Source organism: Mesitornis unicolor, unplaced genomic scaffold, assembly GCF_000695765.1.
Source record: "Mesitornis unicolor isolate BGI_N332 unplaced genomic scaffold, ASM69576v1 scaffold301, whole genome shotgun sequence".
Classification (NCBI taxonomy): domain Eukaryota; kingdom Metazoa; phylum Chordata; class Aves; order Mesitornithiformes; family Mesitornithidae; genus Mesitornis; species Mesitornis unicolor.
In genome coordinates, this window is record NW_010162939.1 from 24,175 (window position 1) to 38,869 (window position 14,695).

At 38.2% G+C, this 14,695-nt stretch overlaps 1 protein-coding gene across 1 annotated transcript in view; it reads right to left on the reverse strand.

The window, feature by feature from the left end:
- The window catches only part of LOC104547895 (protein unc-13 homolog C-like), a gene marked incomplete at its 5' end in the record, with an annotated part of 86,387 nt that overhangs the window by 9,969 nt on the left and 61,723 nt on the right, over positions 1 to 14,695 (reverse strand). The window contains 3 exon segments of the mRNA XM_010193764.1: positions 7,021 to 7,168; positions 11,155 to 11,235; positions 12,327 to 12,383. Coding sequence (XP_010192066.1) covers positions 7,021 to 7,168; positions 11,155 to 11,235; positions 12,327 to 12,383 — 286 coding nt within the window.

The window sequence follows — 14,695 nt, forward strand, 5'->3', positions numbered from 1 at the left end:
CCAGAGCAGCTGTGGATGCCCCCGCCCTGGCAGTGCCCAAGGCCCGGTTGGACGGGGCTTTGAGCAGCCTGGGCTGGTGGAGGTGTCCATGCCCATGGCAGGGGTTGGACTGGATGAGCTTTAATGTCCCTCCCAACCTAAACCATTCTATGATTCTTTCACCAGGCTGCCATGAAAAGATTGAGAAGATTCAGGTGGTTTATATTTGATTAGAAAACATAATCATTTATCATAAGGATCACTTGGTGTATTAAGTTAGAAAATTCTGCAGCGTCTGTAAACCTCAGCCTCTCAGTTTTATAAAGCCACACTATAAAAAAATGCATTTTCTCCAATCTGAATTTCTGTAATGTCAGACAGCGGGATAGGAGGAATTCAGAGAGCATTTAATCAGGCAACATACAGGTAAGTATAGCCTCTCAGGTTAATACGTTTATGCTCCACTGATAGCATTTTAAAACTGGTATCGTATAACTGATGGATAGTCGTAGCTTTTGATCATCATCTTGAAGACTTAAGAGAACCTGTAACATACAACTTATTTCTAATTTAGGGGCTTTACTAATTCATTTAAGGAGAAACCAAATACGTTTTCTATTGTGACAGCCACTTAAGTGAACGCTGTGCACAAACCTTATGTTTCAGCAGCAGTCTGGATCTTCAGTATGGGAACTTTAAAAACATGTCTTTTCCACCACTACTCTGAATGCATTTATTTTTGTACTAGCATATGCTAGAATACTTCTATTAGTTGTAATTCTGCAAGTTTCTTCGTTGTTTTTATGTTTTCTGTTACAAATACATTCCTTGCAATTCCCTGCAAATACGCTGATTTCTGCAGCTTATAATGCAGCTCTGTTTTTTTTTTCTTTCATGAAATAAGGTTGTGTAACACTGGATTGTGACCTCAATTCGAAACCAGAGTGGATGAAGCATGGATTATTTCTTGAAATAAATTCTGTCTGAAGTGTAGGCTATGAGAGAACTGGAAATGCTCGGTAGGACTTAAATTTCGTAATAGAATACAGGTATAGCTCTCAAAATATGACAGTTAATAATGCAGAAGTTTTGACACACAAAAAAGCAGAAAAGTATCTTTCCCTTTTCACTTACAAAGACCTGCTAGATGATTTTTTCCCTATAGTTTGATGTCATCTACTGCTTGCCTAAACTGCAATATGTTTGCTGTTTTCTAATGTTAACTATCAGTTTAGTATTTGAATCTGATTCCATATATTTAAGAAGACAGAAAATAGTGAGGTTCTGTTTTGCCTTGTACCATTACAGGTTGCAGAGGAACACAAAATTGGATTCTGGCTCTGCAGTTGCCAAGAATTTATCTTCATTTTCGGTCATGCAATTTCCTTCCCTGTGCTGGTGGCTTCACAAGACGAGTATGAAGTTACTGCTGTAGTTACTCCTTGTCATTAGGTAAATATTTTTAATTCTGCTTATTATCTTTTCTTGCTTTCAGAGGCTGCTTCCCCTTAAAAAAAAAGTTTCAGCTGTCCAACATAAGAATGAAGAAACCCAATATGAATAGGCTGATGGGAAAGAACTGGCTTTTCTGCAGCCATTGAAACGCACAAGTAGGGATTGCAGCTTTCTATCCATGTTGCTAGATGAGCATTGATTTTTCTGCTTAAGTAATACAGACTCTTTAAAGTCAAGCTAAAAAATATATTGCAGTCCTACCACTCTGGATTGCTATGTTGTATACCTTACAATAACAGCAGCATTCTCTAATGAGGTTTATAAAACTAAGCTCCTGTAAATTTATAAGAAAAAATATTTCTCTGACCATTTCCAATAAGTAACTGCTTTAGATGCAACAGCTGCATTTACTTTGCAGACTTTGCAAAAACGATTTGCACCTCGTTTTTGAGGTGCTGTCTTACATAGTTTGCCAAAACTTTAATAACATTTGGACAAACGCGGTTTGAGTTTCTGCTAACCCAGTGTAAATATTGACAACACAGGCTACAGTTTATAAAATTAATGAAGATTTAAGACTGTTACTAAACTAAGCCACAGCCATAAATCTCCTTTTAGTTTTGATAGCCTTTAAATTAAGTTGTCTAAAAGGTGAAGGTACAACTTAATTCAATAAAAAGGTGGCTGCCAGGCTGAAAATTGTCTTTGTTACAGATTTTGAGGAGCAATACTGGGACTGAGCTGAGCTGTGAGTACCGGTGTGTCAAATATATCACAGAGTAGGCAGGTCTGGACAATGGGCCAGTAGACATGGGTGTTGTTTTACTTCAGTGTTCCGGGTCTGTTCCTTCTCTTCTGAGATACAGTAAATTTGCTCTTTGACTTTTATAATTTTGTCTTGATTGTGGCCATGTGGTTGAATTTACCTCTAGTTTCCTTAAAATGAGCTTGTCCTGCCCGAACTGAGATTTGACCTCTTTGTCTACATTTGATGTAGGCTGACAACTTGTATAAGTACATCAGCGTACAAATACAGGGTCCTCTGCAGAAACCTCTGAGCTTTCGGTGATGGTACTTTGTGCTGGCTTGCTGGCTGCCAGCCATGGTGTGTTTGAGCTATACAGCTCTGAACCCCCAAGTCCCTGCAAATGAGCAGGGTTTTCTAGGTCAGGCTTAGCAGTGCACTGCTGTTTTACAACTAATTCATGGTTGGCACAAGTGTAGTGTGCACGAATAACTGTTTGGGCACAAAAGATGTTGAAAATGTTCCATATTATAATCTAAATGTATGCAAAAATGTTATCCTGCAGCTGAATTTAGAGGAGGAAAAAACCCAACCACTTCTACAGTACAAGTTAATGTATATTACTAGTAGTGTGCAATCTAAAATTGGCAACTTACAGTTGTCAGAAGTCCAAAGGAAACAGAATCAATCAAAGATCTGAACCAGGGCATCTGGTTGGTGATGGTGTACTGGTGCTATGAGATTCTCACTTGGCTGTGTTTCATATGCTCTTTGCAGAGGTATCAATGACCGTGTAGTGTGTAAGGGACGGGTCACTCAGGGTTTGAAATGCAGTTCTCTTCACTAAATTGCTTTTGGGTTTTTCAGAATCCTTTAGGTCTCTATCAGTGTCCATTTTAAAGACTTTAAAAGCAATCTGCTCCATGAAGTGGTTCTTGGCAGCGACAACACCAGTATATGGTTGAATAAGAAGAAAACACTGAGCCAGAAGAATGCATTTACAACTGGAACTGCAGAATCACCTGGACACTTTCTGGTTAATAGTAAATGTGAACTTCAGATAAGTGGAATTAAATTTCATTGGCAACTTATAATTCATTGCATGAAAATTTTTAAAAGCTTTCCCACCAAACAATACCAGTTTTTGTTGGTTTTTTTTTAAATACCAAGGGACAAGTATAGATAATCTTCCCCTTTCCTATCATATTGATACCAATGTTAAAATCTGCAGTGATCAGAGTCTCAGCAGTATTTAACTTCCAAACAAGCCGAAAGTGCAAAGCAGATCTGGGATAGGAGTAGGGACGCAATTGGAGAAGAGAAACCTCTCTCCCCTCCTGTGCCAGGCAGGCAGATGGAGAGCTGTTCAATATGGGAGCACACGGCAGTATGCTCATCTGAGATCTGTATTGTCTAATCCATCAAGTTGATACAGAAAATAGCTTTCTTTTATCTTTAAGTTTCATGGTATGGTTACAGATTTGTTTTCACAATGCTGAATGAGGTTTGAATTTACAACTTTCGTCACCACATTCCTTTTAAATGGCAAATTGTTATATGGAGGAAGAAAGGAAAAGGCAAAAAAAGGCAATGTCATCAGTTATTCAAAAAGTTACTTCCAGTTTATGCTCTGCGTTGTCACTTACTTACTGAAATACTTTTGTCTACTTCACAAACAGTCTTTAGAGCCTGTAGCGGATTTTCCTGACAAGGAAAATCATCAAAGATTATGGCAGTTAACTTCATTAGTCTTGACTGTGTGGTCATTTGCTTTTAAGGCATATGTCCATAACAATATTGTCGCCTGATGTATTTGAAAATGTCAATAAGAGTTTAGTTTTCAAGTATTCGGTGTATTGAAACCACCACATGAAAACCAAACCTATGGATCCCTGAGATGAAGTCATCATTTTAAAAGTTAAGACTGATTTTATTAATATTGCCTATGCAAGTTGCTTTGTTTTCAGAAAGCTCTTTAGGAATCTGTAGGCACTTGAACCTTTGGTTCAAGCAATCTTCCTTGCTTAGAAATGGCGCAGAAGCATACGCCAGCATAATGTGGTTATTCTTACTGAACCTGACCCTGCATGTACATAAATACAGGAGGTATCAGGGATGATAACATACACTTTTACACAGCTACTATGCTTTCCAGGGGGGGAGAAAGTAACTCCCCCTCCTCAGACCAATCAGACAGTTTAACCACATCAAATCAAAAAGTATCTTCACCTGTACTTAAAAGTAAGCCTGATTATTGTCCGATTCTAGGAGTCACTACAGGAAAACAAAGCATCCTAGAGACAATGAAGAACATGATCTGACTTTCACAATGTTGCCAAGGAACGTCTACTTGAAAATTGTGAGGAATTAGGAAAATTTGGATTAAAAAAAGCTAACACTTTGCTTTCATCTAGCTGAGGTTCTGGATTTGCAAAGGACATGTAAATTGGATTAGAAACAACTGGTGAAACCATTTCTTTAAGACATACAGCCTTTTGAAAAGACTTGAGAAGACTTAGAAATTAAGACTATCTGAGATTTTTCTATAATGTGTTGGCAGGTGACTCACAAGTGAAAGTTGTCAGTCAAATGGGTACTTCAGTCCAAAATATCTTGTCAGCTGTGTGTAGACACAGGTTCCTTCAGCAAAAGCCCTTGAAGTCAAGCCTAGAAAACTGTTAAGCATTTCTTACTGTGTTGTGTATGGGTGACTCATAAATTCTAGATCAAGGTCTTTTCAGAATTAGAAACACAGAAATATCAATAACATTGACAGTTTATTCTATTTTCTTTAGATTTAAAGTATTCTTTTTTCCATTGTTTTGAGTTCAATTCCATCCAGCTGCTGTTGACTATGAATTGGTTACGTGCACGAATATGAGGGCAGATATGAATCTAATTATACTTGAGAGAAAGTTTCTGATTTGCAAACAGGGTCATTTTAACTAAAAGCTGATGATACAGCTACAGTTGTGAGGCTGGAGGTCGTAATAGGTGAGGGTTTTAGTTCTTTTAAATCAGACATTAAAGGACGATGAAAAGCTATGATTCACTTTTTCTTAACTTCCATTCCCAGTGGCTACACTTCTGATAATACTGGTGTGCAAATACAGGCATGCTAATGTGTGCACAGGAATGAATACAGACCTCAGGCTGAAATCGTGATGAAAATCAGAAAACTCAAGGTTGTGGTTTAAGGTTTATAAAAGTTCTCTGCTTATGGCCAGAACCTGGATAAATTTCTCTTCAGACCTCACAATGAAAGTATGCTTAAGCAAAAGCAAACTGTACTAGGAAGCTATACTTCTCTGCCTAAATCCTGATTGTTATTTCTTTTTTGGAGAGGATGAAAAAATAATCTGCTCCTCGTGTATTAGAGCTGTATAGCCGTTTTCTCACTTTTAATGTATGAATTATTTACAGAGATACTGCCTAACATGGAAGCTACCTAGCAAATAATTCCTGGGAATTAATCTTGGGACAAGCTGCAAAACTAGTGATTTATGCTTTTTGTACTGTGAATAACGTATACTGCACTTCAGAGGTAAAAGCAACTGATTTCCAGCTTAATTGTCACATTAAAACTTTTCTGATCCTCATGGGTGACAGCAGGGTAGTTCTTTAGAGATCAGCACATTGTATTTCTTCCCGAAGACATTAAGTGGTGGACAGGCCATTTTTACACAAGTCCATTGCATTCAGAAGAAAGCTAGTAAAGCTTATTATTGTTATTAATAATAATAAGCAAATTTTTTGCAGTTTCTAGAATGAAGAAACTGTTCAGCTCGGAATATAATGCACATTATCTGTACAAAAGCAGGTCCTGGATGTAATGCAGAAGTATGAAAACACTGTCCTAGGTTGATAAGAAAAATGATAAGAAATAGCTTCTTTTTGGAAACAGAAGGAATCTTTGCCTAAAAGTAGAATCACGAACTGTTGCCCTCTTATTTAAACCATGGAGAGTCCTCTTCTGAAATACACCATTAATGAATGGTTATATTTATTTTAAGTGAAGGGGACTTTGTGTTTGAATCCTTTTGGTGCACCGCACCAAATTCTAGAGCAGGAGAAAGTGGCTTCAGTGTTGCTGATGTCCAGATTCAAAGTACACCTAATATCATATTCTGGCACGTTCTCTGCCTTGGGTTGTTTTTGGGAAAGTATCAAAACTTTGGATTTTGAGAAGTGGGCATTAAGAATGAAGTGACATTTTCAGCAAGGTGGTTTTGAATCTGAATTCTGAAATGCACAAATGACAAAAAATCTAGCCAGGAAAAATAATGCCATATTTTAGTCTACAGAAATCTCTTCCTTTTGAATCCACAGATGACCTGATAGAAGTAGTGTGAGTTCTGCAATGTGGAAACAACGTGCTATGTTAATGCTCACAATTTATTGTTCTTAATCCCAAAATGAAACTTTAAGGATATGTGATGTTTTTTGCATTGTTTTGTGATTAATAATTAATATCCTCCAGCTCTGAAAGTACCTAGGGCTGCCAGGGTGCTCGATGATTTTACTCTGTTTCTGCAAGTATAATGTGCACTCTAGTCTGGCCTCTGCAACCCTGTTTGTATGTGGTTTGCTCCCATAGAAAACCCTGATGTTCAGCTAGAGCTATGGGACCTGCTCTTCATGTGAAGTGACAAGCTGATAAATGCACTGAGAAGCTCCCCTGGTTGACAACAGCAGCTGATACGGGATAACATCACACGGGCAAATTTGTGATAGTAAACGCTAAAATACCACAGTGTTCGGAGAATGTGATTGGCAACCGATCATTTAAAACATTTAAAATATAATTTGACACACTTACAGCTCTCTTACAGATCACTTACTTTGAGATGTCTGAGTGTCTATAAACTTCTTTATCAAGGCGTCTGTCGTTTGTGTGTAGAGGCTGAGGGCGTATCTTAGGGACTGGAGGTCTGGGCTCTTTTCCAGGAAATTCTTTTTCAGCCCACTTCCTCCAGCATGGAAGTATTGCTAAAATGGAAAACAAGTGTGGTCATTCAGAGAGGCAAATTGTCTGAGAAAGGCCCCAGTTACAGACATACAATTTTAAGTAAAATTCTTACACAAACTTTAAAAAAACAACACCTGGCATACGTAGCTAGATTTATGAGAGGTAACTGTCATCATTTTTACCACTGAGCTTCTTTCTAAAGGTGAAAATTTAAGCCTTGTGGAAGAAAAAAAACCCAAAACAATTTTAATTTTTTTTTAATTTTAATTAAAATTTTAATTTTGGTTTTCATGATCTCAAGTAATTTATATGTCAAAACTGGAGCTCCTAGAATATGAAGTTTTGGATTAGCATTGCATTGTAATTGTGCCTGAAACTGTGATTATGCTTTGGGAAATTACGAGAAATTCCGTGGAAGTTTCCATGGTGATTGTCTGTTTTGATTCCATTTTTGACCTGTTTTACTGTGAATACACAGAAAATGGGCATGTCATCCCTGAGTGACCACATTAGGGTTTCCTGGACTGTGAAAGGAAGAGGATGGAAGAGAAAAGGAGCTCGTTGGTTGGTACTGCCCTTGAAGGTGAGGAGTAAATTTCCTCCTTCAAAAGAGGATTTCCTTTGGTGCAGGACAGCTGTACCCACAGTTCTCCTTATGCAGCTCTATGCATGACACAGCAGTGAACCACTATGGCAGCAGTGCCTCCTGCAACCTCAGATGGGGCCAGATCTTCACTCTGCAAGCACTTGCACTAGTGTAGAGATTACTGCCAGCTCTTCATCCAGCCCTGCACCCCTCCTTCTGCTGTCTCACACTGATAATTTGAGTGCTCCCTTCCTTCTTTCATTTAAACAAAAAGCGCTAGATTAGCATAAATAATTTGAACAAAAGATGACTCCTGGTCTACTGGCACAGTTAGATTTGGAACAAAATATCTGTTTACCGCTTTGATGCCATCCTGACTATGTAAACTATTCCAAGCATTGTATTATGCAGGTTTCCAATCTCAAAGCTGAGTTCAGAAAAATTAGGACAGATTCTTCCCTTCTTCCTGAAATGAAGAATTTTCCCTAAAATCTTTTACAAGACAGTAGTTGATGAACTAATGCACTTAAGCTACGAAGAAAAGAGACATTAGCTACACAAATTTTGGTCAAACGCCTTGCAAAGCGTTGTGCAAGCTACATTGCAGTTGTAAGTCTCAAGATTGATGTATCTATCTCCAATAAAATGTTAGTTGCAGCAGCAGCTACAAAGGACTAAAAGCTCCATGAAAGCTGAAAGACATTTAAAGGAACAAGGATGCCTCACCCTAATCTTCCCAAGTTTTACATTTTCCCTGTTTTGCCCAGAAGGGGTTGATTTTGCGTGCAAACCCACTAATATGAACATAACATTTTTGTGTGGAATCAAATATAGAAAATATAATGAGTAAACAGGGTTACACAGATTCAGCTAAACACCTAATAGCCTGCTCTTTAGAGATGTAAACCTTAACATGTTTCACCTGCTACTCGTGCTCCAGTCTGAGGGGGGTTCAAGATTCATAGGTGACAAAAGAGGCCTGGAAGCCAAACTGAATGAAAGTGCAGACACAAGTGCATAATGTCAAGGATGTGCAAAACGATGCTGTAGCCACTGCACTCTCAGCCAGAACGTGACAAATGCCACACAAGGCATATTGGGTGATAGTTTCACTTGGTGGAGCGCCTCTGGATTTACAGTGCTTGACGGAAACTAGAAAAATATTATCGGTGAACATTATCTCTCAGCTGAGGTAACGAGATAGCTGAGAATGACTCAGTTTGTGACGATAACTGAGTCCAGAAAGTAGCTTCTCCTAACAGTAAATTGCACATTAAGCTAAGTATATATATACATGTGTATATATATATATATAAAAATTGCTAAGGTTCTTTTTTTACATCATACAAAGACTGATGATATACTATATATATATATATATATATATAGTTAAGAAGAAAGATTATTCCTCTATTTTATGCTCTTCAGAGCATTAATAACACCATCATTTATTACATTGTAAGTTGCTCAGTGAAGTAATTTTTGGTACTAAAAATTAGACAAACGAAAGGAAAAATAAAAAAGCACACACACGTCTCCTCCCATATCCATAAACTTATGAACTGCATTTCTAAATCAACACAGCAGTCTTTTTTCTTCAGTTAACTCACAAGGTTTGTCTTTGTTCACTTTCTGATACTGTAAGACCAGTTTCTGCACGATCAAGGGTATTCGCTCAGTATTTTGGAAAAACAAGATTTTGCCACATTGAGTACCAAGTACGTAGAGGATTTTCCCTATTTCTAACCTCTTTCCTCCAGTTCTAGACTTCAGCTTATTAAAATTATTAATATCTACCTAAACTCTTAAGAGTTTAAGCACTTGAAATTCAGGCAAGGTTAGAATTTGCATTCTTCCCAACTTTTTAGTACAAATGCTTTGAAAGGAAAAGAATTGGATTCACAGATGGAACTGAGGACTCCACAGGACTCAATTTGGGAGCACAGAGTACCTTGTTCCATTTATGTTTCCACAATATCAGTAATTCCCAAACACTGTTCTTGCTTCTGAAAGAAACGCCAATTTTGCTCAAATACCAAAGATGCGAATCGAGAGCCCTCTGTGATATTTCTTTCTTGTCTTTTGAGACACTACTTTGTGGCACAAGACTTGATCATGAATATGCCCTTTTATTTACCTGTTCCATTTTATACTGAAGTAGCTGTCCTTACCTTCCTGATGTGCTGTCTCTTTAGCAGCAGACACAAAATTATGCTATAAATTGATTGCTTTCAAGTTATTTACACCAAACGAAGATTCAGGCCAATGTTAAAAAGTGAGTGCATGAAATAATATTCCTTAATGGTTTCTTTTGACTTCAGAAACAGAATTTGTGAAGACTATGAAAGTCTCCCGTTTTTTATTAAAAATAGAAAAGGTCTTTGTTAATCTCTGTATTTTTACATTTACGAGCATCTTGCAATAACCATAAATAGAGTGGGGGTGAAAACAATGTTTTCAGAATATTTTTGTCTGCTCTATGGCCTGATCCTTTCATCCTTCCAGAGAGGTCAAATCCTAGAGTTACTTTATCAGTTACCAACAAATTAATTTGTATTTCTAACAAGGAGGTTAGCACCAGGTAAGGTTGGATGGATTGCCTCTAATATGGCTCCTTTAAAAATCCAATGCAAAACATTTTACTGCTGAAAAAGCAGTACGGCTTTTTTTAGATTTGCTCAAAATCTTTGCTGTGAAAGCTAAGATTTGTCTAAAGTAGTTTTATGCATTACCAAATTCTGCATCAACACAGTGTTGGTAATGCATAAAATTTAATTTATCAGAAGTGTTTTAACAGGTGTGCGATGAATAAGAGTTTTGTGTTTTCACTGAAAAGGGACCAGCATGTAGAATAATTAAATGACTTCTTTAGATTAAATCAAATTATTTAGGAGTGACATTAAATTAGGTGGTGACTTCTAAACTGTAAAAAGTTGATAAATTCAACTGGACATGGGGTTTGCAATAGTGCCCAGTAATGCGTGGCATTAAAAGCTTGGTTTTCTGGTGTGCTGTAAATACATTTTTTGTATTTTGCAGGAGAGTGCAGGTAGGCATAACCACCCTTGTCAGGCTCAGCGTGTCCTCTGTGGGAGAAAAAGAGGCTGCGCTACAACAGAGTAAGGACTTAGCCCAGCTGCTTCACCTGCACTGAGACTGTAAGGGAACACAAGGACCAGACAAGCTTTGGCCACCAGTTCCTTTAAGGGAACTCTTCTGTCTGCAACTGGTAGGATAATTTCTCTAACTTTTCTGCAAGCAGACTATTGGGCATTTGCTTTCAAGTCAATTCGAGGATCTTAGGATCAAAGGGTTCTTGACATATTAAAGGGATCTTTATGATTCTAAGCGACCATTCTCGATTAGAGTCTGTTATGTCATTCCAGCACAGAACAGAGCAACAAACACATAAAGCTGTACCTTTATAGTAGCTAATGCTACCTCCATGATTGCACACTGCCGCAGGGTCAGGCTTCTGGCTTCCTCTCGAATGACGTGGTCCTGCAAAGCAAGTGAAGACCGCAGTTGGTTTTGAGGCAGACAGTATCGTGGGCTGGCTGTTCTTGGAAAAACAAACACAACCACCAAATGTCCCCCGAGCCTCTAGGATTAACAGGGATTAATTCAACTTCAGACCCCTTTTACAGCAAATCATAACCTAGAGCAAGCATTTTCTTTCTTGAAAACATAGACTGTAGGGAACAAGAACCGATGTTTAATACTGAGCATCTGGGTAGCTTTATTTCTTTTCCTAGGTCACATTATTTCTCTGTTATGGGAGACAAGGAAAAGGTTAAATTTTGAGTTTAAATAATTATGTTAAATGATACTGAAATAATTCTTTTATTAATAGGTCTGACATTTTAACTAATGTTTGGTAATGCCCCATGTTTTGAAAAAAATGGTTGCCCAGTAGAACGTAAGTTAAATAGTCATAAAGTGACAATACTCTGGTGAAAATTTTGTCTCCAATAAGGACCCTGTGATTTACTTGGGTGACATTTTAGCCCTTCTAGCAAACTGCGCAATTATTCTTAGAAGCACAAATTACCCCATTTCTGCCCAAATCCGAAATCCTAACGGGAAAATTGATTGGCAAACAACTGACATCATCATCAACTGTCTCAGCTCTCCATCAAGTGCGTTATGGATGCCTGTAATGTGGTGCTGATGAGTTTATTGCACAGGTACACGCTATGTTTCAATACACACCATAAACAATACACAGAGAAAAATTACTCATATTCCCACCTTGGAGTTTTTTTCAGAACTGGTTTCAGAAGGGAACAAAACGACCTCCTGATTTATTCTTTTGTGATGTTTAATCACAAGTTGTGCAATGCGAGACCGATAGCTTCTTGACCAATCTAGTGATCACGTTACCATATAAGCATACAGTCTTTTAGTTTTAATTTGGTTTTGTGGAGGCTGTAAAATCATTAATCACCTATGAATAGTTACTGCCATATTCAATCTTATTATAGTAAATAACCACAAGAATGAGGCATGAGGCTTGGCCTCTCAGTCATAATATTTAATCTATTTTTTTTCCATTAGAGCAAGCCATTCACAGCTTCATTTGGCGCCATTACCTTGAGTTTTGACAGTTGTCCAAGATCTTTGGCTGCACTGAATATCATCTGGGGCCCCTGTAATCACATTGAAAATTCAGGAAACAGACTCACTGCGGCGTGTTTGCTTTTTATGTCAACATGATCTTATTTTCTGCTAGGACATTAGCCAAAGTTACTGTTTTGCAAAGCTAAATGAAAATTTCAATTACACACGAGACATATTTTCATTCAGTTGATAAGGCCAAGTAGTTGAATGCCTGCAGCATGATTCCCTCCAGTATCCTGTGCTCAGTGCAAATACTGCGTATTCTGTTGATAGTGGTTTCATGTGCTCCTGTCTGCTGTCTCCTTTTGTATTTAGTGTTTTTAAGCTGACGCTGGGATTATTCTTATACATTGTGTCAGTGAGATATCTGTCCATAATCATAGCTCGTAGGTGCTATGCTAATATAAATAATTGTAATGGGAAGTGAGCGGTCCTGAGGACCCTGCAAAAGCTGAACTGTGTACAGTGAAACCCTCAGTTGAGTAACACAAAGCATAGCAGGTAAACCAAAGCTGTATTTTTTAAGAAAAGATAGCAAAGTGTTATAAAGTTAAACCAGTATTTCACAATAGCCAAATCCTGGCATCATACCAAAGGCCATTGCCTACATCACAGAATCCCAGAATCCCAGACCGTTAGGGATTGGAAGGGACCTCAAAAGCTCATCCAGTCCAATCCCCCTGCCGGAGCAGGAACACCCGGATGAGGTTACACAGGAAGGCGTCCAGGCGTCCAAACGTGTTTGTCTTAGCCAAACAGAATCCTACTATACTGCCATGCTCGCATTTTATGTCACAATTACTCCAAGAAATATAATTAATAGTGCAGTTATTTGGCAGTTCAGCCATAGTCCTGAATGCCTGGATTTCAGAAAAACAAGAAGTAGTCAGTCCGATTTACATAGCACAACACAGAACAATTTCTCATTTGTTCTTGTGTTCCAGAAAGTTTCTATTTCCAGTAATAATTTTGCTTCTGTATGGCTCAATTGCAAAAGATGTCATATTAGTGAGAATGGTATGATAAAAATGAAAATATGAAAAACTAACAAATAAACACTGCTTCTGAATCTCTGTGCCTCTTAACTTCAGAAAGAAATATTCAGGGCTACAGAAAGGAAATATCTCTCTTACAATGTCCTACTTTTTGTTGACTTTGTCTGTTCAATAGTAAACAGAAGTAGCAAAATAAATGCACCTAGCTATCTACTTGTCACCATGACTGCCAGCTGGGACACTTTATAGAGATGCTACCACTGGTAAAACTCAACAGCTGGTGAAGTGTGGTATACACGTGTGATACTGCAAGCACACTGAAAGCCTAATCCAGTAATCTATGTACCTGTTTTTCCTGTTCCTTTGTCATTACAGACTATATTTAAGACATTTGATCTTAAAGGTTTTTCCTGACCATAATGATTCTGTGATTCTACCATACAACTGTTGAGCAACATTGGGAAAAAAATATGCTGCAGAGTCTTTTCTAGTCAGAGGCTCATGTTTCTGAAGTGTGTGTGAAGAAGCAAGGCTCATTTCAGTTTCATGAAAAATGAGGGCAAAGCACTTAAACCATTTAAAATGATCTTAAAAAGGCTGCCTGTAATCAGTATCTGGCTGATAAACAGAAGCCTCCTTACCTGTGGCCACTAACTAACATAACGTTCATCCCTAAGACTCTTCAGTCTGGGGAAGGGGGAGGAGGGCTCCCTGTCTCTGCTCCTTCACCACCCTCTCTGTGTTCTGCACAAAATGCAGCAGTTGTTTTCCAGATGTACACCCATAGTTTAATGAAGTATCAACTTGCTGAACTAATGGTTGGAATGAGCTTTTTTGAAATGGGCTGTAACATCAGTGTCACAGCTTATTGCTCGCTGTGATTTCTGAGCTTCAGTAAGGACAGCAAAGGTGCTTGCAGATTCAGGCAGATGAACTGAAATCTGTGTTGAGTCGGCAGTCACAGGTTATTTTCACTATGTTTGAAAGACTAAAATATTTTTATTATTCTTTAAATAAAGGCCTACATTCAAACTCTTGCAGCATTCCTGACTTCCTGAGAGCTGCCAAAATGGAAGCGGTTGAATTTCTGGTGCAGCTGGGAAGAGCAAAGAACACTTCCAGACCATGCATGATGAAGTCAAGAGAAATCAAACTGAAAAGCCCTTAAATGAAAGCACTCTAAAAGTCAGTGATTTGGCTTCTTTTATACTGCTTTTGTAAAAATGCTCTGAGCTGGAGCAGGCAGTATAGGAAAGACCAAGGTCTTCCTCACCAGCTCCAGAAAAACAACCTAGCTGCACTGCTTTGAAACACTAGAGAGCAACACACGGCACGCAGTCAGTATA